Source organism: Aotus nancymaae, unplaced genomic scaffold, assembly GCF_030222135.1.
Source record: "Aotus nancymaae isolate 86718 unplaced genomic scaffold, 86718_ANA_hifiasm-v0.15.2.pri h1tg000041l, whole genome shotgun sequence".
NCBI classification, from domain to species: domain Eukaryota; kingdom Metazoa; phylum Chordata; class Mammalia; order Primates; family Aotidae; genus Aotus; species Aotus nancymaae.
The window spans coordinates 20734125-20760580 of NW_026988455.1; the positions used below are offsets into that span (position 1 = coordinate 20734125).

At 50.9% G+C, this 26456-nt stretch overlaps 1 protein-coding gene across 2 annotated transcripts in view; it reads right to left on the reverse strand.

Annotated features, from left to right (window-relative positions):
• Positions 1-377: 377 nt before the first annotated feature.
• Positions 378-26456, reverse strand: part of BICD2 (BICD cargo adaptor 2) — a 53037-nt gene continuing 26958 nt past the window's right edge. Inside the window, exons 2-8 of one of the 2 annotated variants that reach the window (XM_012472225.3) lie at positions 18206-18418; positions 12034-12186; positions 9681-10136; positions 7922-8962; positions 7215-7366; positions 4285-4495; positions 378-2471 (exon numbers count right to left, since the gene is read on the reverse strand). In XM_012472225.3, coding sequence (XP_012327648.1) covers positions 2466-2471; positions 4285-4495; positions 7215-7366; positions 7922-8962; positions 9681-10136; positions 12034-12186; positions 18206-18418 — 2232 coding nt within the window. In that variant the 3' untranslated portion in view covers positions 378-2465. Of the gene's footprint in view, positions 2472-2923; positions 4496-7214; positions 7367-7921; positions 8963-9680; positions 10137-12033; positions 12187-18205; positions 18419-26456 lie in introns of those variants that run through there. The other variant, XM_012472224.3, reaches the window with a different exon arrangement.

The following is a 26456-nucleotide window of genomic DNA, read 5'->3' on the forward strand; positions in this document are numbered from 1 at the left end:
GGGGGACACTGTCTGTGCCCTCCACTTCCACACATGTGTGTGGCCCAGTGTGGCCTGGCTCATTTCTGCCTAGTGGTGTATTTGATTGGCACAGGCACCCAGACACTAAGTCTACCCTTTTCCTACCTTCACCTTCTGGGTGCTTGAACACACTCCTCAGTTTCAGGGATGGAGTGACAGTCTTCCCACATATACATGACCCCTCCCTCCACTCTCCTGAAGGTGGACCCCAGGCTGCTTCCAGCTCCCACCACCAGGGTTACCTGAGAGACTGGCTTTGTTGTTGTTGTTGTTGTTTGAGGCAGTGGAATTATTATGCCTTGCTTAAACCACAGTTATCTGGAGCAGGGAGTCAGAACAACCACAGAGAACAAACATGTGCTTTGTCTTTTTATTATTCTTTATTGGTCCTACCAATGTGATTCTTTACCCAGGCCCACTGTTCCTATGCGCGCTGGCTTTGTCGACATTCACATCATATGTCTGTGTCCTGAAAAATCTCAATTAATTTCTCCTTCCTATTCTTTTCCATGCTCTGCCTCATTTTCTCAGAAACTGAAGGCATTTGATTATTACTATTTTTTTGTTTGGGTCTGTGTAAAGGTTCCTTGGCAGGAGAACATGCATGTGACTTTAAAATAAAGACCAACATTCTGACACTAAGGTAATGCACAGAAAAAATACAGTACTCAGACATCATTGCAAATAAATACCCCATACAGATGAAGTTATCTCAAATGTAACAGTATTTCTTATGAATCAACACTGTAACGGAAGGTAAAAATAGGAGTCCCTACAACTAGGAATAAGAAATGCTTATTCCAGGAAACAGAATTCTTTTATTTTTCTCATTTATATTATTATAATTTTTCCTTTTTTGGAGGAGGAAGGACAGTTTTTCTTCCTCCAAGAGTACCAATTTGACCACTCCCACGAACCTCACTCAGCAAACAAAACAGGATGTAGACCTGGTTTGCTAAGGAGTTTTAATGAGTTCTGTTTCCTGAAATTAACAGTGATTAGTTACACCAAGCAAGAGAAGATACAATGTCTCGCTTTCACATTTGCAAAGAATACTATGGCTAACCCTCCTCCCCTACTGCGCATGCCAACAGAGAGTCGGCCCTCCTGACACCTTCAGCTCTTCACAAACGTGGCGTTCATACAGCTTGCTCAGCTTGTCCCAAAAGGTCCATTTGGTTCCCAAAGCACACTCAAGGTTTTGTGTTTGCTTTCATTTTCTAAGCCCCTGAATTTGCAAGTAAAGAATCACTGACTAACAGAATTTTGCACAATGACTGTTTTCTTTCCCTCAATGAAGATGCCCAGGTCCGGGTGTGAGGAGCGCCTGCCTCACCTGCTGTCCACGCTGGCCTTCAGCATGCCCACTAGCTCTACCCTGCTTGCTTTCGAGAATGATCTGTGCTGGGACACCTCCCTTAACTGATGAAGGCACTACTGGCAATGATTACTAACAAAAAGGTGTTGAAAGAGAACACCCTAAAAATCGACGACTGTAGAATTTTCTAAGTGTACCACAATTTGGCACAACAACCAGAGTAACAAAACAATTCCAATTTGGAATTTTATTGGTACAGTTGTATAAAATTCTGTTAATCAGTCATGCTTCACAATGTCCTAAAACCCAGAAAATTCTGGAATTTGTAGGTAATACTACTCATTCAATAATTTATCTTTTTTTTTCAAGTGCCTATTACTGTTTTAACCAGAGCAAAGGTCAAGTTTTCTTCTTGTTACATTGAACTATTCCTAAGAATAATAATAATACAATATGAAAAACCCCAGAATCTGAATACCCTGGATTTCTTAATGAACATGGCATTTAAAATCTGTAATTTCAAACATGAACCACAATGCCGTATGATCTAAAGGCTGCTGAACCACAGCGTGGATACACTTAGCAGAGCTCCTCGCTGGGTCAAAGCCCCCATCTCCGAGTCTAAAGCTACACGCTACGGAGCACACAGCTCTGCCTCGTGCTGACACCAGACCAACACGGTGGGAGCTGAGGCAGACAGCTATAGGACCACAAGCATAGACCACGGCACCTGCGACCGTCTCTACGCGAGGAATTAAGGAAGCAAATATAATATCAAAAGTGCACAGGTTGATCGGATAAAAAAAGAACATGTGTAACAAGGAGCCCGCATGGTGGGTGTTTCCAGCAGGCTCCTGGCAAGCCTGGCAGCCGGGGAAGAAGGGTCTTCGGCCCGTACAGAGGCCTTTCCACGCAGCAGCTCGCAGCATGCTCAACATTAAAGCTTTTTTTCCTCCCATTAAAAACTTGGGGAATGCTATTTTGAAAAGAATTGCAGTGGCATATCCAAAAAGTTTCTAAGTGAGCTTTTAGGTTGCCCTTCCTTCCTCCTTGTGGGTCACGAGAGGGAAGGGGAGGGGGCTGCAGTGTGACAGGGCCGGGTGGCCAAGTCCTTCTGGCAGCTACTCTACAGCTGAAAACAGGAGAAAAGAGAGCATTAGAAAGCGGTCATCTGTCGCTTCCTGTTCATCTGACAACCGAAGCTCTCCACGTGCTGGGAGGGCACGAGCACGTTAGTTGGCAGAAGAGAAGACCTGCATGTGTTAGGGGGGGCCCAGTGGCTTGAGTGTCTGCAAAGCCCCTTAGGAGTACGGAGAGAAGCTGTGTGCCAGGCTTGCAAGGAGAGGGCAAAGCGCGTGCAGGGTGGGCATGCTGGCAGCCATCCCACTGCCAGTCCTGCTGGGGAAGGGGGATCTGGGCCCAGGATGAACACGCAGGGGACATACATGGACCTGTCCTGGAGTCTGGAGGGGACCAAGACATATTCGGCACCAAAGGGAAGACCACGCAAGGCAGACAGCTGTGGGAAGGGGCAACACAGTCTCTCACCAGGTAACTCGAATGCCCCTTCCGCATGGGAGACAAGGCAAGCAGCCTGCAGGAGAGAAGACTGCAGCCTCAGGTCCAGCTGGCCCCACAGGGTAATCAGGAGGAAAATACTGAGAAAAGTTCTGCTTCACAATGTGGGAAGGCAGGCGGCCTGATGCCAAAGCTCTGGTGTGGATGGAATCTCTGGAAATGGGAGAGCCCTATGGCTACCTTTCCTCTTTCTCTGTTGTCATCCCCCAAATTGCACTAAATAAAGATACCTACAATCTCCTACCTGTGAATCCTGATAACTGGCCCTGGCCCCATGCAAAGCTTTCCCAGCACAGGGCTGGGCTTGGCTACAACTCTGGGTGTCCAATCCAGCCAAGTCCCCAGTGGCTCAGACTTCAGGCTAGGGTTTTCAAAGCCCCAGGTCTTTGAGACTGAACCCCCTAAGGAAGGCCTGACAACTGGCTGCAGTGGTCACCCCAAGTACAAAAGGACGGGCTCTGCACTAAGGACCAAGGTCTGGCCAGGCACTTGGAAAGCTTTTCTCATGAAAAAAGAACACCTGGGGCCTTGGGCCCTGCTAATCTGTCACCTCACAGGCTACTAGACAAGCATGCTGATCTCAGAAATGAGGAACCGAGCTCTGGATTCCTGGGTTATGGTCAGCTGTGTCTGTGTCATGTGAGTCTGGCCAGCAGAATACAGGGGCTCAGGGCTGCTCTTCTCGGGGCTTGGGGAAGAAATTCTGCACTTCTGTCCTGAATATGATTTGCAGTGAGGTACTGCATAAATTACAATGTAATCCTTTCCATGAAACTATGCCAAGTGCAGAGCCAACCTCTGAGGTCATACCTATGATTCAGGCTAGAACCTCCTAAAACTGCTTTCTAGTGCTGACGTTAGACACATGCGAGGAACATGCAAGTTTCAACTCAGGTTCTGCCCCTTTTGAGTGCCGAGGGAGCAGGACCAGGATTCCTTCCCTTGGGTTTCCCCAAGGGTGCCCAGGGCTTAGAAGATGCTTTCATCACACGTCTGCTCCAAAAATGTGCAGCTCTATCCCCACTTCTGACCCCCACCTAAGAGAGCAGCTGAGGACTGGGTGCTCCTGAGGGGGCTTCAAGGAGTGAGAAGCGACACAAAACTCTCACAAGTGTCCTGCTGATGCACATGCCCCATGGCATCTAGGCTAGAATCCTGCCCTCTGTGCATTAGTCACGTTAAGATTGACCTAGCGCCGCTGTCCCACTGCTGCTGGGTTAGTTGAGGTGAAGCAGATGTTAGCTGCAGTGTGCGGCGCCCCACAGCCCCTAATCACAGTAAATGCTGTGCTTCTCGCTGCAGAACACCTGGTTGGCCAGCCCAGTGCCCTCGGCCCTGTCGCTGGCACAGGCGCAGGTGTGACTTACGCTCGGGGTGGCTGGCTTGGCCTTCGGAGCAGCTTTGGCACGGCCACGCCGGGTCTGCTCATGGTCCAGCTCGAGCAGCTCCAACCGCTGGGTCAGCGCCAGCTTCTGCTGGATGGCCATGCGCAGCAGCGAGTTCAGCGTCTTCTTCTCGTCCTCGGCGGCTGCCAGCTGCCGCTGCATCTCATCCAGCTGTGTGATGTACTCGTCACACCTGTGGGTACCGAAAGCATGACTGAGGGGCGGGAACAGGGAAGGGCTGCGCAGCCCTCTGACAGCCCTGCATCAGAGCCATTCCTCAGTGTGGCCTCTGGGCTGGAGGGCGGGGCTGGGGGAGAATCATTCTGGCTTCTTTTAGCACAGGCTTTGCTCAGACAAGTCCCTGATAAGGGTGAGAGGGAGGCTTGGGCCCGGGCAGGGCAGCCCTATGACATTGGATTGAGTTTTATGGTTTTGTGGAGGAGGGGCTGCTTTGCTCATTCAGCTGCATATAGCTCTTACAAAGAGCCTATGCCCCTTAGTAACTGGGCTTCTTCTAGGAGGAGGGGCTCTCCCCACTTCAAGGCCTTAAGGTGGCCTGGGACATCAAGACATGGAGAAGCCATGGCTTCTAGGGTGTGGATGTAAACCTAAGCAGGACTGGGCTTGTTCCCAAGGTCGATGCTTTGTCAGTCTGTGCTGAGCAATAAGTAGAGCCAAGGAACCACGTGTGTGGACACATCAACAGCCTCATCCCAAAACCCGGGTGCAGAGCTGTGGGAGGGTGTGTTCTGTCCCTGGACACCCTTCTTCCACATGTCCCATATGGGTGGGGCTTGGTAGGGACATAGAGACACAGGGCGGGTTAAGCCCAGGGGCTCCCAGGGCGGTGGAGCTATTCAGGTACTGAGTACAACCCCACCCTCCCCACATGTGCCCCACTCTGCCTGTCCCCACCCACCAGGAGCCGGCCCTTGGATAGCACCCTCTCCAAGGACTCTGTTGCCCACTATTTTGGGGACACACATTGAGCTGTGATCCTTGCAGTTTCAAAATCTTGGCTCCATCTGAAAAGTTAAGTTTTACAATAAAACAAATTTTAAAAGGTAGAGTTTACATGCCAAATGCTGAGAAACTGTGGAATTTTTTCCGAAGCCCAAGGAAGACAGGATGCTTCCAGAGAAACCCTGGAATTCTTCCTTGTCTGTACCCTGCCCTGGCAGGGCCTACAGGGATGCTGAGAAACTGGGAGTGCCTGGCACCAGGCTTGAGAGAAGCAGCCCCTATGTGTAGTTCCCACCCTGTCCAGCTCAGAGCCTCAGCTTGCTCACCCATAAAAAGGAAACATCTAGGTTATCTGCTGGGCCCATGGTGGGTCTGGCTGCCTGTCCCCCATGCAGGGCTAGCACCATGATGCCATCCCAACATGACCCAGCAGGTGGCGCTACCCATCTTTGGAAGGTGAAAGACAGGTACCTGTCAGAGGGCACCTGGGAAGATGCTGGAACCAGGACCTGCCCCACAGAGGCCCCTAAACACCTAGGGAGCCTCGATTCCCAGCCTTGGGGTCTGACTCCCAGCCAGGGAGGGGTGTACACCCACCCCTTGAGGTGGCCTGGGGCATCAAGACATGGAGAAGCCATGGCTTCCAGGGTGTGGATGTAAACCTAAGCAGGACTGGGCTTGTTCCCAAGGTCGATGCTTTGTCAGTCTGTGCTGAGCACTGAGTGGAACCACGTGTGTGGATACATCAACAGCCTCATCCCAAAACCAGTGGGCAGAGCTGTAGGAGATCCTGGGGCAGGTCCTGGTTCCAGCATCTTCCCAGGTGCCCCCTGACAGGGTCCTCTTTCACCTTCCAAAGATGAATAGCACTACCTGCTGGATCATGCTGGGAAGGCTCTGGGACAGTGACCCCAGAGCCCATTACTAAGAGCCCCCCATAGAGGAGGAAAGAGAGCTGGCCTCCTCCCAGCCCCAAGGCCCTCTCTCCACCCTCCCCGGATTGGCAGGGTGGAGGATGGGAGGTGAGTACCCAGTGGTCACAATGACACAGAGGCACATGTCTGTGCACAGAGGTGGGACCCCAACAGTGGACCCCAGCAGTGACCTGCTCCAGCCAGAAGGCTAACTGGGCTTCTTCTAGGAGGGGCTCTCCCCACTTCAAGGCCTTGAGGTGGCCTGGGGCATCAAGACATGGAGAAGCCACAGCTTCTAGGGTGTGGATGTAAACCTAAGCAGGACTGGGCTTATTCCCAAGGTCGATGCTTTGTCAGTCTGTGCTGAGGGCTGAGCAGAGCCAAGGAACCATGTGTTCTGAATCTACAAACCTTAACACACACCTGTGCCTTATGGCCAAGTTCTTGGGAGCAAATACTTCATGACAGAAAAGGCCAGGACTCCTCTGTCACCTGGTAGCCTCAAGTAAGTCCCTGTAAATGTTGGATCTAAGGGGTGGGGGCCCAAGCACCCCTAGCAGCCCCTGAAGCTCTGCCACTCTGGCCCATCCACTCCAGGATCTCTCTCCTCAGCCTTTCTGCCCTCAGTCTCCATATATGCAGAGCAGAGACAAGCCTGGGCCTGCTGGGTTTCATTCACAGCAAAAGGATTACACACACTCTGCTCTCCCTGGCCATGTGTTGCTCCACGCTTCAGTACCTGCTTGTGTAACCTTGGGGAAAGCTGAGGTGCAGCAGCTGGAGGCCCCCAACCCCATGTGGCCCCCATATCGTCTCACCCTTTCTTGTCACCAAGTTGAGCACTAGTGTGCCAGAGATGTGCTAGCGGCCATGCTTCCCCAATCTCATACCATGCTGGCTCCAATGGAGCTGGGTGCAGCCACTGAGTAGGCAAGGCTGCAGGCCTCAGCGTGAGGCAGTGAGAGACTGCATGGAGGCAAGCGTGGAGGACAGCTGGCCTTGTGGAAGGGGAAGGCCCAACAGCAGCATGGTTACCTGGTGGCAAACATGGCGCGCAGCGAGGAGAAGGTGGCTGCGTCCTCCTTGAGGGCCTTGAGCTCGTTGCGCAGCTTCATCATGGTCTCGGTAACCATGGCCTTCTCATTTTCATACTTGCTCTTCAGGTTGGCAAGGGCCACCTCGGCCGTCTGAGGGACACACATGTAGGGCAGGCAAGTGAAAGGCGTGAAGTCAGCCTAGAGGTGCTCTGGGCGCAGGACGGGGAGCGGGAAGAAAGTTCCTGGGAGGCCCCTCCCTCTGACAAACCCTGGGGATGGACTCCAGCAGCTGTGCCACGGGGAGTCCTACCCACTTATTCTGACTGGCACAGGAGGGACCGCCCCCAAACCTGCCCAAGGGACCCCTACAAAGCCCCATAATCACTCTCCGAATGCAGCTCTCACACGTTTTCCCTCTAGCATCAGGAAGCACTATGAGGCAGTCACAGTGAGTGAATGGCAGCAGCATTTCTCACTGGCTGAGTGGCTTTGCCAAGGGGCCCTTGCTCCCACCTGCTCGCTCCACCATCCCAGGTGGGGGCCCTGAGCAGGGGAGGGCCGGTGGCTGAGCTGATATAGAGCTGGCTCTGCCTGATGGTGACACAAGCCTGGGGGGGGGCCCGTGTCGGGGAAGGAAGGAGGCCAAGGGGAAACACCCTTAGGCCAGCAGTGGGTGACAAGTGCCCCTGCCACCTGGCACCTCACCTGCTTGTTGGCTTTGAGCACGGTGCGCAGCGTGGTGATCTGCTCCCGCTTAGTGCTGAGCAGTGACTTCAGCTTGAGGATCTCCTCCATGAGTGCCTCCTTATCTTTGTCCACAGCGGGGCCCAGCTCCTGCGAGGCGATGCGCTGGCGTGACAGCTCCGTGGTGCGGTCCACGGCTGCCTGCAGGTGTTTGATCTGGTCACGGATGATAGCGATCAGGTTGTAGATATTCATGGGCTCCCGACGTGGGTCACTCAGGGGTGATGGCAATGAGGAGCCAGGCGAGGGGCTGCTGTCCCCGGTCCCGCCGTCTGCTCGGCCAGTCTCAGGAGCCAGCAGCCCCTTGGGTAAGAGGATGGGTGAACGGCGGCCGCGCCCTTCAGGGCTGGTGCGGCCCCCAGGGCTGGTGCCGGCCCCGCCCTGGCCCTCGCGGTAGTAGTCCAGCATGACACGGTTGGGCGTCTCATTGTTGCACATGCACACGTGGTGGTAGAGATTGGCAAGCTCCTCACTGAAGGTCACCAGCTCATCCTGGGCCACACTCAGGCTGCCCTGCGTCTCGCCGGCAACGTCGCTCACCTTCTTCAACTCCTTCTCCAGCCGGGCCAGCAGCTCACGGTCCTGGTGGCTGGCCTTCTCTAGCAGGGAGACCTTCTCTGTGAGCGCTTGGCCCTCAGCCTCGTAGCGGCCCTTCTCCTCAGCATGCTGGGCCTCGCGAGCCTCATGTGTGCTGCGCAGTGCCTTGAGCTGCTCGCGGAGCTCACCAGCCTCAGCCACAGCCACATGGTACTTGCAGGCCAGGATCTCGGGCCCATTGATGTCCACCTCGTAGTAGTCGCCATCCTCATGACTGTCACGGTCCTTCTCGTTGTCCAGGGCTGTTTGCCGCTCCTTGCCGGCCTGCAGGCGCCGCAGGGCACTCAGGTTCTCTGTGAGGCGGGTCACCTTCTCCTGCTGCTCTGACAGGGATCCCCGCGTGTGCTCCAACTGCTTCTGCGTGTCCTGCAGCGTTGCCAGCAGGCCCGCCTTTTCCCGCTCCATCTGCAAATGCACAGGCAGCATGACACACTGTCAGTGGCTATGGACCCCGAGAGCTTAGAGGACCCCCCCAGGATAGCACAGTGACATCCCACCCCATGTCAGGGCAGGCTATGAGCCCCAGGTTCCCTGGCCATGCTGTCAGTGAGGTGGACAGAGACACACACGGTGAAGAAAGGATGGAATTCACACTGGGCTCTCAGAACACTGCCCACCAGTAATGGTGGTCACCCTCAATGCAGGCTCTTTCCCCACCAGTGCTACAGGCGAGCTGGGCTCAGAAAGTAGAGCTCGGGGCTAGCTGGGTGGGTAGCGGGGAATATTAGTGCCCTAGCCCTCTGCTTCGGAAGACAGGACTCGGTTGCCTTGGATCAACAGGGATCCAATGTCCCAGGAGATGAGCCCATGCATGACCTTGGTGGGCACTTCTGACTCCTGGCCTGCATGTGGGGATCACATGTGGGGCTAGTGTCTCATCACTTCACCCTGGCACCACATAGGTAACAGGGAAACAACATGGATGCCACAGTGCCAGGAAACCACTTCTCTGGGACTCTACATGTGCTCCTGGAGTTCCATTTACAGTAATGATGCAGGAGTTAAAATCAATGCTAAGGAAAAGAGAAAGCTAACATCAGCAGAGTGTCAGGTAAGCACTACTCAGGGAGCCCTGCAGAGCTAGAGTGGGGACAGCATGCCGAAAGACCCACTGCCTGCTCACCTGCATCAGCTGCTGCTTTAGCTTCTGGATCTCGGAGATGTTGAGCTCGCTGAGCAGGTCAGAGACGAGGCTGGGGGAGGGTGGTGCAAGGCCCTCCTTCTTGGGTGTGGAGGTCTTGTTGTCCAGGGGCAGTTTGGCCAGGCTGCCGTGCTCAAAGCCGTTGACCAGGGCCTCGGCATCATTGTTGGGCTCAGCAGCGTCATCACTGAACTTGAGGCCGTCCAGCGAGACATGCAGGTGGCTGGTGTAGAAGGAGTCGTTGATGCTCATGTAGTGTGACAGCTCCTTGCGCAGACTGTTCTTCTGCTCGCGCTCTGTCTTCAGCGTCTCCAGCGCCTCCTCCAGCTGCCGCTCCGAGATCTCCTTGAGGCGGATGGCATCCTCCAGCTGGCTGTTGAGGTACTCAGTCTCCTCCTCCAGACGCTTGATCTCATGCTTGAGGCCCTCAAACTCCACCTGGGAAGAGAAGTCAACACTCTTATGTCAAGGCAACGTGCAAGCTCCTTTTAGGCCCCATGAATGAAGAAAACACACCAGCACACCAACTCCTGCCACCATGACACAAGGTGAAGCACCAAGTGAAGTGCCATCCTGGGAAGGGAGGCAGCCTGTCCAGGCCAAGGCTGCTTGCTCTGCTCAGAGATGTGGATGCTAAGAGGGTTTTGCGGCATTAGATGCGAATACACAGAAACGCTCAGCCTAGCCCACCTACCACTGGGACCAGCAGACATGGGGAGGGGAACACAAATGTCTGAGGTGGCCCCAAGCCGGGACTATACGTGTGGCGATGCACCAAGAACACACCTCCACCTATAGAAAGCTGCCAACCTTCTATTAGGTCATTCACAAATATTACCATGTGCATGCTGATTTAAAATTCTATAAAGTTACTTAATTAACATTAACAGTTAACCAAATATCTTAAGATACATAAAAAATACATTTCAATGTGTCCTATCATCATGACTTCTAGCCATATTTCAAAATGAAGGAACAGAAACTCCCCCGAAGGCAGAACATCTCAGCCACTGAACCTCCACACGCACATGGCACCCAGACCCAGAGGATCTTGAAGGTAGATGGGAAAAGCTACATCAAAGTCTTGTCTACGTGAAATTGTATTCACAGGCAGACAAGGAAAACACAGATAGAAATTGATACCTGATGTGGAGGCTCAGAGTTTGTGGGTAATTTTTAAAACTATTTCTTATTTTTCTGTAGTATTTGGGCAAAAATTAAGAAACAAGCCAGTAACAGGAAGTGCTGAGCACATCTCTGTGGGTGTTGGGTCAGAAGGGGCACCCATTACCACATCCAAGGTGTGCTCACAGAGGGAAGGCGTGCACCCTCCAGTCTCAGCACCATGGGGACGTAAGGAATCCCAGAGAGGGAGGGAGAGTCAGACTCCACTGAGCACCAACCCCGAGGACAGGGTCACCTCAAGCCTCAGTTTCCCTTCTCCTAAGGCCACTGTGCGCTGGGCTCTGCTGTCAGCAGCACCAATGACCAAATGGTGCTTACGATGTAAACAATGACTAAGACTGTTAATGTGCACAAACTGTCACAGAGGGACCAGTCTGGGAGCTCTGCATAAACACATGAGCTTCCTCCTCTGCATAAATACCACGTTCCCTGACAGTGAGACACAGAGGATTCTGGTGGTAGAGGATTTGAGGGAAAGCAAGGAAGATATCCATGGCATTTTGGGGGAAGGTTTGGGGTTTCCTGAGAGAAAAGACTTCCATTCCCCACCATGCAGCAGTGTGGCTCTTGGAGAGAGAAGAGTAGGTTCAGGCCATGAGTGGCAGCAGAGCCCAAGATAATTTAGTCACACCACAGAGAGAAGGGACCCTCCCCATTTATCTCTGTCACAGGCAGACCCTGCTCTTTCCTGTCAGAGAAGGGTCCCTCTGAGACCCCATCAGAGACACAGGGGTTCCTGTTCATCCCTGTCACAGACAGAGAAGACCTTCCTCATCCCCATCACAGGCAGAGGCATAGGGATATTGTAGACCTCATGGTCAGCACTTGATGGGGAAGAGTCTGAAAGTCTAGTTTGGGGTTTTCTGGTGTAACCTCTTCATCACCTCTCAGATTTTTGTTTTCATTTTGTTGTCTGGGACACCTCAGCTTGGCCAATGTCAGCAAACACTGTAGCCAGAGTTTCATCTTTCGGAGGTTCTGGGCCCCTTTGAGTGTATCCTCTGCCTCCACAGTGGTAAAGCTGGCCCTGCGCCTCGGGTGTGTGGAATGAGACAGGAACTCCTTCTGAATAGGGAGAGGGGCTGAGCAAGAGGGCCTTAAGGCCCAGTTAACCCACGTGTCACCCCCATCCCATAAACCCAAGACTTGCCTGGTTCTGTCTGAGCACAGACACTTGCTTCTGCAGGCTGATGTTCTCCTCCTCCAGCTCCGAGTAGTCCTGCAGCAGGCGAGCTTCCCGGAATTTGTACTCCTTGATGTCATCCCGCAGGCGGCCACGCTGGATCTCCACATTCTGGTTGATCTGCAGGGGGAAAGGGAAAGGCAGGTGTGAGCAGCCTCCACAGGGCACTAGGGGAACTCAGTGCAGCCAGGCATGAGCCAGCCACAGAGCCAGAACTCAAGAGCCCAGGACTGCAGGTGCCAGTGTGGCTGCCTGGAGAGAAGGAGCCCAGCGCAGTGTGCCCAAGTACACGGCAAACTGCAGAGGTTCCAGAGTAAGATCCCCTCAGCCCTTCTCAGCTTGGAACCCCTGACAAGTGACTCTGCGTGCTCCAACCCTTGGTTTCTTCATCTTCGAATTAAAAGTTCCTGCCTTCTATTAGTGGACATGTAAACAGTAGTGGGCAGGTGGGCATGTGAATAGTATAGCGCTGTGGCAAACAGCCTGCAGATGCTGAAACTGTTAAACACAGTGTCTACCCCAGAGAAATGCACAAATGCCTATACAGAAACCAGTCCACGGATGTTCACAGCAGCAGCGCTCACAAAAGCCAGAAGGTGGAAGCAGCTGAGTGTCCATTGACTGACGAATAAATAAACAAAATGTGGTCTCTCCACACAATGGAATGCTGTTCAGCCACAATAAGGAATGACGTACTGACGCATGCTACAACATGAGTGACCCATGAAAACATTCTTCTGAGTCAAAGAAGGCCTGTCATGAGAGGCCATGCATTGTATGATTCTATTTCCATGAAATGTCCAGAACAGGCAAATTCATAGAGACAGAAAGTAGGTTAGTGGCTGTTAGGAGCTGGGGCAGGGATGGGGAGTGACTGAAATGGGTTTTCTTTTTGGAGCGGTGAACTGTTCTAAAATTGTGGACTGGTGCACATGTATGTGACAATAATAAACACTGAGTTGTATACCTTATGTGGGTAAACTCTATGACATGTGAATTATCTCAATAAAGCTGTTAAATATTAGTTCAGGCTCTAAGTTGCCCATAAGGAGCCAAGAGATGTCATGGGAGAGGCTAGTGCAGGGCTGGGGAGAACAGGATGCAATCAAGACAGAATTCCTAACTTGCTGCCATGTGCCAGGGACCTGGGCCCCTCAGCCGCAGGTTCCCTAGCAACATTCAGGGATGTTTGTTCTTTGTGGTGGGAGCCAGCCTGTACATCATACAATGTTTAGCAGTTCCCTGACCTCTGCCCATCAGACACAGCCGCTTTCTCCATTGTGACAACTGAAAAATCTCTCCAGATACTGCCAATGTACCCCTGGGGCAAAATCATCCCCTTGACAAACTCACTATCCCTCTACCCCCCGTACTGTACTCTGCTACCCCAGCTGCCCCACTGAGTATCTGCAAAGGCCTGGCTCCCCAGGCCACCACCACCCCTGCTTCAAAGCCCTCTTGGTCTCTTGGCCAGAAGCCCTGTCCATTTTGTGGGCCCCATAGCTTTGTCCACCTCTCACACTGTCCTCTTGGCTTATGCTAGGGTTTCTCCTGGTCATATTTGTGTGCTCACCTGAATGGAACATGCTTTATAGACAAGATCACAAGATCCCATACAAGTACACACAAAACAGTCATACTGGGTTAGCAAAATAAAATAGGACATCTCTCCCAAAACAAAGGAAGAAAGGAAGGCAACAGAGATGGGAAGAGAGTCAATGATATGCAGCAACTACTACTGACAAATGCTTATTATTTACAATGAAGATTACATTTAAAACCTTCAGCAAATGGACACAGACATATAACCCTCTCATTATAAGTGACTCAAGGAACTGACAGAAAGCTGACACCAAAAGAAACAGAGATATCATACAGGGAGGAAGAGAAGGCCCGGTAAAGCCTCGTACCAAAGGAGAAAGCAAGTGAGGTGCATGCTGGGATACAGGGGGAGAAAGCAGCATCAGCATAGCCACCACCAGGGCCAGGTCCCACAGTGGCTACATGGGGAGTGGATGGGGAGTGGGCAGGCTCTCCAGCCTCTCTCCTGCTAGTGAGAATGCAGCACACCTGAGCATGCTAAAGGGAGCTGCACAAGCCAAGTCACACCCAGGCTCTCTACACACCAGCTGGGGACCTGGGCACCGCTCTGCCAGAAAGGTTTCCCCAATTCCTGCTCTTTTCTTGCTAACTCACAAGCATGGCCTTCAGCAGGTGTGCAAACACATGCCACCTGACTCAGCATGGCCACCCAGCCGGCTCCTCAGGCGGAGTGGAAGCTGAGGGGAAGGTCCGAGTCCCACCAACTCTTCCAGGCCTGCCAGTCAAAATTAACAAACCTAGAAGGCACTCCAGGCAGTGGGAACAGAAGTGCCAGAAGCTTCCATGTGCCCAGGCAGAGAGATAGTGACATGCCCAACTAAAGACTGAAGCAGAGAGCTTGGCTGGATGCCTCATAGCACTAGGGTCCCCCAGAGGCACACACGAGACTTCTGTTCCTTCGGTAGTGCCCATCTGATTCCTCAGGGCCCTTCACCAGCCTGGCCCGGGCAAGGTGTACTAGGAGTTCTGTCCTTGCACCACTGCCAAACACAGAACACAGAGGCACACCTAGGTCAAATGCTGGCCTGGTCATACCATATCGTGGGTGATGATGGCACCGTCTCTGCTGACGCTGCAGGACACAAACGCTGTGCTTCCATGCCCACACCACTGGGCGTAGGCAGCCAGGCTCATCTGGCCTTCCACCTAGCACCTCCATCCTGCACACGCCCAATTGCCAAGGGCTCAAACAGGCTGACTGGTCGCCATGGGGTTTAGTTTTCCCTCAAGTAAGCACCTTCTCCCAGTGAGCCTGTCTGATGTCAGCCCAACGGAGTACAGTGGACAAGCTCTGCTGTGTGGCCAGGCAGCCAAGATGAAGGAGATGGGAGCACAGACCCATAGCTGACCACCAGAATCCCATCTCAGCTCCCCTTCTGTGGGATATCCATACCTCAGATTGCTCATCGGCAACCAGGGTGTGACAACTGCCTGCCTCAAGAAGCCACTGTGTGAGGGGTCAGCTGCTGTCTCTCCTGTTTCCATCAGACAACCCCAACCCCAGGACACTCTCAACTCTGCCTCGACAGCCTAGGGCAGCCCCTTCACTCTACTGCTTCTTGGGGCAAACATGAAGACAGACCTTGGTGTGTGCATGAGACCTAGCTCTGACTCTAGCCCTCCTGTGACTCTCTGGGCCTCTGATTCCCCATCTGGGAAATGGAGCCACATCCCCACCAAAGCCCCATCCAGGCCAGTCCTCAGAAGCTCATCCACCTGCCAGGGGCCCGGACAGGAAAGACACTCTCACTAGCAGGAGAGAAGCTGGAGAACTTGCCCATGTGTAGGGCCCACACATATGCAGAAGTAAAAGTCAGGATCTGAGAAGCACGTCAACCCCTACCAGCCAGGACACCTTAGGTACATGATGGAACCTTGCAAACCTCTATTTCTTCACATCTGACAAGATACCAGTAGGATCGCCAAAAGGACCAGGTCTGAGGCAGTCAAAACTGTCCAACACATGGCAAGTATGTTTGTTACCGTAAACCTTCACAGGTCCTCACACTGCGTTGGGGTGCAGAGGGGGACAGACACCTTAACCAGTTGTCACAGGGAAGGAAAATCAGGAAGGGACTGTTGAAGGTAGCAGGGTGGTAGGTCAAAGGATACAATGAAGCCTGTGGTATTGGCAAACGTACCCTTTCTGACCCATGGGGTGTGAGCCTTGGGCAGTGATTGGAAACAGCCATGCTGGGGGCCACAGTGGAGCTTGGCACAGTGGCTCAGACCAGCAGAACAGCAAGCAGCAGGAGACAAGAGCTGTGAATGGCTGGGACTGTTGGTGGTGAGACAAGGTCAGTCTAGAGATGCTCTGCCCCAACCAGGTACCCAAGGCAAAGACCTGGGATGGTTCCTATGGCTCTGCAGCAACCTAGGGCAGGGACACAGGCATGGGAGACACAGCAGGCCCAAGGACCAAGGTGGGGACCCTCAGGAAAGAGAGGGAAGGCTGAGGGGTATGCAGGGAGTGTCAGGATTTCCTCCTGAAACACAAACAGGAACCGCAGAACTCCTCTCTTTCTTCCTCACAAGACCTGCAGCATCTTTAACTTGCTGTGCTCATTTCCAGCCACCAGCCCTACCTGAAGCCAGCAGGGTCACCCAGCCCTCTTTGGCCTCTGCCACCAGAGATAAGCTGCTTGGAAGAGAGAAGGGGCAGAATGTGCTGGGCTGGGGAGAGAGCACCTGTACATGCTTTTCAGGAACAGAGGGGCCAGACAGATGGCAGCCGGGGCAGCCAAGGATACATCTCTCCATTCACACGGCCCCTCCTCCCACCAACCAGAGTGCTCCTTGTGGGAGGAAATGAAATCATGTACTGCCGTTCCAGGATCTGAGACTTCCCACCCTGAGTCCAAGCCAAGCTCCTCCCCGGGCCGCTAGGGCCTCAGCAATCTCTTACCCCTCACTCCCGCTGCTGCTGGCCCTGAGGGCAGCATCCTTCAGTACCGGCAAGCTGAGCCAACAGCAGCAGCCCTGACTGTCGCATACTCTCAGGGCCTATGCCCTGCTGATCTCCCCATACGATTATCTGCTGCAGAGGGTGGGGTGCCCGTGGCCGGAATGAGGGCCCACAAATGCTCCAACAATGTGGGGTGAAGGAGCTATGGGACATCCTCTACAAGGGGCTTCAGAGACTGCTGGTTTACAGATGGGGAAACTGAGGCCAGGACTAAAGATAGGGCCTTGCCCAGGCCCCAAGGCTCAGTGAAAGGTAAAGCCAGCATCAGCCTATTCCCAACCAACCCATGCTCCACTCCTCCAGCCATTCCCAATGAGAATCTGGGACAGACCCTCAAGGCCATGGCCAGGAGGACTGCAGCTCACCTGCCGACTTCAAGTTCCACCTGCAGTCCCCAAGGACCATCCTACCTCTGTCTTGGTGATGGGGCCTCATCCTTCCTCAGAGGGCACTGGCCTCTCGTGCCCCTATGACAGGCATCTCAGCCCCACTTCTGTTCCTACAGCCCACCACACGCAGGCACGGGGTATGGTTCTCCCCGACATCTGCCACATGCCTTCTAGGAAAATGAGACTTTGCTCACGCTATGTCCTCAAGTTCCACACACACCGAGGCCCGGCAGAGCTCAATTAAAACATGTGCCAGTCAGAGATGAAAGACACTCAGGTGCTCGTTCAGCCTCCCTTGAGCTCCTGTTCAAGCCAGCGAAGCTCTCCTCCCACCCGACCCAGTGGATGGAAACTCCCAGCTCTCCTTCTGCTGTTGCTGCTGCTGGGCTCAAACTTCACAGGCTCCACCACAGCCGCCTTCCCAAATCCTGCTTTGGCCACATCCTTTCCCTGGGCTCCCCAATCCTTTATGACTCCAGGGCCTGAGTGTGTGGGTCCTGTGGCCTTCAGTCCCTTTCAGGGAACAGGAGCCAAGGTGGTTCCTCTGGCTTCATGCTCACAAGCTCATGGGTGGACACCACAGTCCCATTTCCACATGCAGAGCCCATGCACTATCATGGCATGGTGGCCATGGTTACCTAAGACTCCAAAAGGCTCTAGTGCCAGGGACCACCCACCCAGACCCTCCCTGTGGGCACTCGTCTGTGCATAAGGGAGGGGTGTGGCAGCTAGGGCTACTGGCAGTGGTCTCCACCCCTAATTCTCAGACACACACATCCCACCTCAAGTCTCCATGGAATATTTGGGGTTTGTGTTCTTATTCACAGCTGGGCACAGTGCAGGTCCTGAGTGACACAAAACATTCCCAGGGCAGGGAGGAATCCAATGATGAGGAGTGCCCCATGGGCCTCAGCCCTTAGCCCCTAGAAGGGCTAACTGCACCCCTCCCTAACTGACCACCTCTCTGCTGTGGACTTGCTCACAGGACTCGCTTCATTAGTGAGACGGAAGCAAGCCAGATGCAGCGTGAGTGGTGAAGGATGAGACCAGGAAAGCAAAACAGACCAGCTGGCTACAGCTTCCCCAGAGGCCAGCCCAGCCCAGCCACCCACCAAGCACACGTGCTATGTGACACTGGTGGCACTGTTGCAGCCACAAACTAGGCCCCTCCTCACCCCCTCACCTCCTTCAGCTCCTGGGCCACCGAGGCCAGGCGCTCATTCTCCGACTGTGTGTTGGTGAGGACATTGCGCAACTGTTTCAGCTCCGTCTGCAGCTCTAGCACCTTCCGCACGTAGTACTGCTCCTTGGAGGCTGACTCTTGGATCAGGCTCTCCTCCCGGCTCTCTCCATCAGCAGCCACCTTCTTGTGGTTCGTGTGTGCCTGTCCAAAGGCCTGCATCAGGAGACAAGATACTCATGAGGTGGGCCTCCCAGGGGCGCTGAAGGATAGAGACCCAGTTCACAGGTGACATTCCTGCTGCAGAACAAAAGCAACAACAACAGGGAGTTTGGACATGAAGGGAGGCCCCCTGACCTGGGAGATGCGTCTGTGGCGTGCACATATGCAAATGCATCAAGCTGCACCCATGGTTCATCTGCTTCACCAAAATAAGAGCAAGTCTGGTCTCTGAGGAGCAATGTGCGCATGGCAAGACAAATGCTGGAGTCAGGGAGCCAGAGTGGGAACGTGTGACAGCAGCTGAGGACCAGCGGAGGGAGCTCCCACGGAGCCCCCACCTTCTCCCCACTCCAGATGGTGCACTGGCCACCACATACGAAAGGCAGAGGGAGTCTAACCATCCTGCCTCATCCTTCACTCCTGGGAGAGACCTGGGCTAGGTGATCAGAGCCCCAGGCCCAAGGAGGACAGTGATGGTAAGAACTAGACAGAGAGGCCAACACAGTGTGCGACCCACTCTGTCTAGTTCCTGGCCCAAAGATCATCATACCAGCATGTTCCAGAGGGGTGAGGAACAAACTAGGGGCTGCATGTAACAAAAGGAGTGCAGCGCCCTGGGGCTCAGGGAGGAGACTTTATGGGTGAGATCGACCAGAAAGGGGTGCTCGCTTAGCCCAGGACGCCCATCTGCCCACACACCCGCGAGTTGGTAACTATGCCACGTCCATGCCCAAAAACCCAGGCCAGCCCAGCCTCCCGTCGTGTATACCCCAGGCGAGTGGCCCAGCCTCCAAGCAGGTACCATCCCTTTCCTTCCTTCCCACTGCCCACCACCCTTGCAAAGCTGGCATGGCAGGACGGGCTTCCAGAGTAGAGGACAGAGGACCCCCAGTGTGTCACCCCCAGCAGCCCCTGTCTCAATGGCCACTCCACCACAGAGCTCTTGGGGGAGATCTTATCTTTTTACAGCACTCCTGGCTCATGGCAGAAAATGAGATCAAGAGAGATGCAACTGAAAATGGATGACTTTTTTTTTTCCTAAGAGAGAAAAAGGAGCATTTTCCACTCATTTATTATTTAATATTAAATCTACAAATTCTATCCAAGAAAATAGGGAAAACGTACAAAACCATGAATAAGGATGTTACTGAGCAGGACAATTTCTAATTTCAAGAAATCAAAACAAAAATTACTCATTTCCTCCTGACAGGAGACTGGCAAAAGAAACCAGGGTCTAGTCTGAGCACAGAGTCTCATGGGACCAACAGGGCAATCAAGGGGAAGACAGACTGATCTTACAGCACTGTGAGGACCACAGGATCCTGCCTGGAAGAGTGTTGTGTGTGTGTGACTCATGGTGTTGTGGGGGACATCCCTAAACAAGGCTAAAAGGACAAGGCCCAGCAGGGGAACTGGTGCCAGCACTGGGACTGCACATGGGGACCCAGGACTGACATGGACACTCCTGCTGCAGATGCACAGACATCCAGCACCCACATTCCTCAGGGGGCTGAGTCTTGCTCAACACAGCACCCACTCCGTGGGATATGACAGTTTTTCTTCAAGGTGATCAGGTCAGCTCTGTGATTTCTGCTCTGTTCTTCCTTATTCTAGTCCCAAGGAAGGACCAAATCACAAATCACAATGTCTACGTAGCACATGATCCACCCTGGCTAGCCACCCTAGGCTACAAGAAGGGAAACCAGACATGGAGCTGGCCCAGGCCCGCTCCATGTCTATATATATATATATGCAAAATAATGACGCTGAACCCCTACCTCACCCAAGTGGCAGCCAGGACTCAAGTCCCTCACTGGGTGAGGGGGCCTGCAAGCTGCAGGCTGCATGGGCAGTGTCAGACCATCTGGGCCTCCTGACATGCGGATGGGACCGGACTGAAGGGTCGAGCACACATGGCTGCTCAGAACATGCTCAGAAGCCTGGAGCTAGGGATGCAGACATCACCTCAGAAGCTTTCTCTGGGTGTGACAGCTAAATGTCATAAGATGACATTCAGCTCCAGGCCTCCTGGCCTGAGCCCTGGATCTTTTCCTCTGCTTAAGCTCCTAGCCTGGGGCCCACAAACACTCCTGGGCAGGTTTTCAAACACATTGAGATAGAGACTTCCACCTACAGCCAAGACAAGACAGTTGCAGCAATTAGATCTTGTATGAAAAACTTAAAAAAAAAAAAAAATCCAGACAATGATAGAATATGAATGATTAATGAGCAGTGGTTTTCACATCATGGGCACTAAATAGTGAGAGACAGGATGAGGAGAGTTCCAGGAGCCCCCTCCACCAAAGGAACTTCCCAGCCATGGAAAAATGGGAGACTGAGGCAAGGTGTAGCAGACCTTGTCAAGGAGGGGCTGGAAGATGGTAGCAGAGCAGCCAAGGTAGGCAGGCCTGCACATAGAGGGCCAGAATCTCCACTCAGGACCAGGCAGCAGAGAGCTGAGGAAACCACTGAAGGACCAATGAGAAGGGCAGGGAAAGCAATTCCCACCATATACACCAGCCAAAAACAGTACCTGCTCCCACCAGCCAGAAGAGAGCCCTCCTGATGCACAGGCAGTGGGGGAGCACTCCCAGGGCCTGGTAAAATTAGGCTGGATTAAATCTGCTCTGGTACCACAGAGCAAAGCCTGAAAGGACCAATCTGCTTCTAAGTCACTTAACTACATCCCAGAACAAAGCTCAAGAACACATGAAGGAATACAAAAACATCCATCTCCCAGCAGGTGAGGTCCACTGCCCAGCATCCCGTCACTAACCACTGAGCAGGCAAAGGCGTACAAATCAGGAAGATGGAAAAACATCCAGGTAGAACTTCTAGAAATGAAAAGTACAGTGGGTGGGATTAACAGCAGATAAAACAATGCAGAAGAAAAGATTAGTCATCTCAGAAAACCACAGCAAACTATCCAAAATGAAACATACAGAAATAAAGCGAAAAGATAAAAGCAAAACTTGAACAGAGCATTGGTGAAGTATGAGACAATTTCAAGGAGCCTCATCTAAGGAGTAATTGGAGTCCCCAAAAAAGAAAAAGGGGAAAATAGAAAAAATATTTGAAGAAAGCATAGCTGGAAATTTTCCAGATTTGATGAAAATTATAAACCCAAAGGTATCAGCAGCTTGTCAACCCCCAGCACAAGAAATATGAAGAAAACTACACCAAGGCATAACATAAAATTGTTTAAAACCAATGATACAACAAAAATATTAAAATCAGCCAGAAGAAAAAGGAAACATGATTCAAGTGGAGCAAAGATAAAAGATGACAGCTGATTTCTCTGACAAGCCAGCAGAGAGTGGAACATCTTCTAAACAAAGCAAAAAACTTAACTAGAAAGCTATAATCACTGAAAACTGTTCATAAATAGAGGTGAAATACTTTAGACATACAAAAGCTGAAAGAATTTATCAACGGGAGACCTACATTGGTATTCAAAGATATGTTAAATAAAATCCTTCAGACGGAAGAAAATAATACCATATGGAAATCTCTATCTACGGGGAAGAAATGCTAATTAAATGGGCAAATACAAAATGCTTATTTTTCTTATTATTTAAATCTCTTTTAAATATAATTAACTTGAAATTCAATGCAATCCCTATCAAAATTCCAAAATCCTTTTTAGCAGAAATGGAAAAGCAATTTGCAAATTCATATGGAATTGCAAAGGGCCTAGTAGAGCTAAAACAAGACTGAAAGAAAATAACAAAATAAGAAAACTCACCATTTCAAAACTTAATACAAAGCTACAGCGATCAAAACAATGTGGTACTAGTGTAAAGACAGACACAGAGATCAATGGGACAGAATAGAGTCTAGAAATAAACCCTCATATATACAGTCAATAGATTTTTGACAGGGGTACAAAAGTAATTCAATGTTAAAGAACAAATTTTCAACAAATGATGATGGGGCAAGGAGATGTATATATATATATGTGCCATACATACATACATACATATATATATAATATATGTAAAATAATGACACTGAACTCCTCACATTATACACAAAAATTAACTCAAAATGAATCAAATATCTAAACATAAGAACTAAAACTACAAAACTTTCAGAAGATAATATAGGAATTAATTTTCATGACCTGGGATTTGGCCATGAATTCTTAGATATGACACCAAAAACAATAACTTGAACTTCATCAATATTAAAAACCTCATCATCAAAGGACATAATCAAGTGAAAAAGACAACCTACACCATAAAAGAAATGTTTTCAGATTATATATCTGATAAGGATATGGTATGCAGATCATATAAAGAACTCTTACAACTCAATAAAAAGATAAACAACTGGCTCACGCCTATAATCCCTGCACTTTTGGAGGCTGAGTTGGGTGGATCACCTGAGGTGATCCAGCCTGGCCAACATGATAAAACCGTCTGTACTAAAAATACAAAAAAATCAGCTGGGTGTGGTGGCACGTGACTATAATCCCAGTTACTCAGGAGGCTGAGGCAGAAGAATCACTTGAACCCAGGAGGCGGTGATTGCAGTGAGTAGAGATCATGCCATTGCACTCCAGCCTGGGCAACAGAGCAAGACTGTCAGTCAGTTGGTAGACATTTGGGTTATTTCCACTTTTTGGCTATTAGGAATAATGATGCTATGAACATTTGTGTACAAGTTTTTGTGTGGATGTATGTTTTCATCTCTCGTGTAAATACTTAGGAGTGGAATTGCAGGATCATAGAGTAATGAAATGTCCAAAACAGGCAAATCTATAGAGACAGAAAATAGATTAGTAGTTGCCAGTGGGTAGGGCTGGAGTTGGGAGGTTAGAGGAGGTGACAACTAGGGGTGTGGACATATCTTTTTGAGATAATGAAAATGTTTTAAAATTGGTTATGAGGATAGATGCAAAACTCTGTGAATACACTAAAAGCCATTGAACGGTATATTTTAAATGGGTAAATTATATGGTTTGTGTATTATATAAACAAAACTGCTAAATAAAAGCTGTTCAAAAAAGTTTAAAGGTTGAAAAATGATAAACCATGCATTAATCAAAAGTAAGTTAGAGTGGCTCAATTAATATCAGATAAAGTAGATGTCACAGCAAAGAATAGTACTAGGGATAAAGTGTGTCTTTTCAGAATAAGGAGGGGTCAATTCATGACAAGGTCATAATCCTAAACATTTACACACCTAATAACAAAGCTTCAAACTACATGAAACAAAATCCGATAGAACTGCAAGGAGAAACAGATAAAGCTAAAATTATAGTTAGGAAAGTCCAATAGCCCTCTCTCAATAATTCACAGAACAAGCAGATAGAAAATTAGTAAGGACGTAAGACATGAAAAACACTATTAACAACCCAGTTGGCTTTTATAGACCCCTCCAGCCCAACAACAACAGTCTTCTCATTCTTTCCAGATGTGCAGGAAATATCTGCCCAGATAGACCATATTCTAGGCCACTAAACAAGTCTCAAATTTAAAATGAATTCAAATTCAAAATGACTACAATGCAATTAAATGAGAAATCAATTAGCATAAAGATCTCTGGAAAATCCCCAAATATTTGGCAACTAAATAACACACTTCCAAGTGAGTAACACAATTCTTGTACCATATGTCAAAGAAGAATCAAAAAGGAAACTAGAAAGTAAAACTAGACCAGGTACTATGGGCCCAAGATAGTGTTTGATGAGAGTGAAGCTAAGGAGAGTTCAGCTATCCCTCATCAGAACTACCTCCCTCTTCACATGGGCTTGTGTATTCACTCAGTTCCTCAGCAACATCAGTGGCAGATTAGGACACAGACTGTCACTCCTGGATGCCTAAAACCCCATGGCCTCTCACATTCTGGTGCAGGAGTACAACTGGTACAACCACTTAGGAAAGAAAATCGTATCAATTACAGCTAACCATGTGCCTGCCTGTTCTCAGTACTTCCACTGCTAGGCATATACTGGGGAGGGGTGGGGGAACACTTACATGGGTGCATGAAAAGACATGTTTACAGGAGTATTATACATAAAAGCCCAAACCAGAGTTCCCAAGTATCTCTCATCAGGAGAAGGATAAACAGTGACTATGTATATGTAACCATTTACATAATACTATACAGAAATGAAAAATGAATAAACTACTGCTATACAGACAACAGAGATGAATCTAACAATGCTGAGTGAAAAAAGCCAGACACAAAAAAGTATATGCTGTGTGATTCTGTTTATATATAAAGTTCCATTAATAAGTGAAGTTAATCTATGCTGTTAGAAGTTAATATAGTTGGCAGCTGGGCACAGTGGCTCACTCCTATAATCCCAGCACTTTGGAAGGCTGAGGTGAGCAGATCACGTGAGGCCAGGAGTTCAAGACCAACATAGTGAAACTCCATCTCTACTAAAAATACAAAAATTGGGGCCAGGTGTGGTGGCTCACACCTGTAATCCCAGCACTTTGAGAGGCTGAGGAGGGTGGATCACCTGAGGTCAAGAGTTTGAGACCAGCCTGATCAACATGGTGAAACCCCGTCTCTACTAAAAATACAAAAAAATAGCTAGGCATGGTGGCATGTGCCTGTAATCTCATCTACTCGAGAGGCTGAGGCAGGAGAATCGCTTGAACTGGGAAGGTGGAGGTTGCAGTGAGCTGAGATCATGATACTATACTCCAGCCCAGGCAACAGCTTGAGATTTCATCTCAAAAAACAAACAAAAAATACAAAAATTAGGCCAGGCACAGTGGCTCACGCCTGTAATCCCAGCATTTTGGGAGGCCGAGGCAGACGGATCATGAGGTCAGGAGATCGAGACCATCCTGGCTAACACAGTGAAACGCCGTCTCTACTAAAAATACAAAAAATTAGCTGGGCACGGTGGCACGCACCTGTAGTCCCAGCTACTCGGGGAGGCTGAGGCAGGAGAATTGCTTGAACTGGGGAGGTAGAGGTTGCAGTGAGCCCCGATGGCACCACTGCACTCAGCCTGGTGACAGGGCAAGACTCCTTATAAAAAAAAAAAAAAAAAAAAATTAGCCAGGTGTGGTGGCATGCATCTATAATCCCAAGCTACTCAGGAGGCTGATGCACAAGAATCCTTTGAACCAGGGAAGCGGAGGTTGCAGCGAGTTGTGATTGTACCACTGTACACTCCAGCCTGGATGAAAGAGCTAGATCCTGTCTCAAAAAAAAAAAAAAAATCCACCTCCCCCAGGACACCTGGAGTTACTCCCTCCTCCTGCTCCTATAGGCTATTTGCCCCCTCTTGTCCCCTCAGGAGGAAGCACTAAGAGTTCACCATCTGATTCAGGGGTCGCCAGCTGTGGGCTCGTCCTTGCAGCTTCCCCTGCCTTACTGTGGGCCTCTCACTTTCCTGGTGCCCTGCAGGGTGTTATCCCCTGCCCACCCACAGGAGGGCTCTCTGCCACCCAACCATCGGGATCCAGCCTGAAAGGGGATCCCAGACATGCCTTCCATCCCACCCCTGCACAGAAACTTCTCCAGCTGCTCTGGGAAACAAAGGGGACACACAGGTGGAAGGCCCAAGCTCCTACCCTCCTGGACTATAAGACTACGCTCATCTGGGCATTGAAGAGGAAGCAGCACCTTGGTGATGTCCTCCCAGAGGCTGCCCTGGCTGTGGGCGAACACTGTGCTTGACCCAGGCTCCCAGCTTACTCTCTACCTGCTGCCAAGCCCAGCAAGATCTAACACACTGGTGAGCCCAGCCGTGATGTCACCACCAGTCAGGCGCCTTGGGGAGGATCCTTGCCTTTGGCCAGCACACAATCCCAAGAATGCTGGCTTCAGGTTTGTCCACACCCAGGTGAAGACAGCACAATCATCTGTGCCTACGGGGAGCCAGGACCAGACACCATTAGGAAGGCCAGGTCCTGCTCAGTGGCATGGCCTCAGGACAGGTTGCAGGACAGAGGCTGGGTCTATCAAAAGTTGGGGTAGGCGGGGTAAGCTCTGGCCGAGAGAAAGAAATCACAGGGGCCCAGGGAAAGGATTTCAAAACCACATGTTCTGGAAAGGCCGG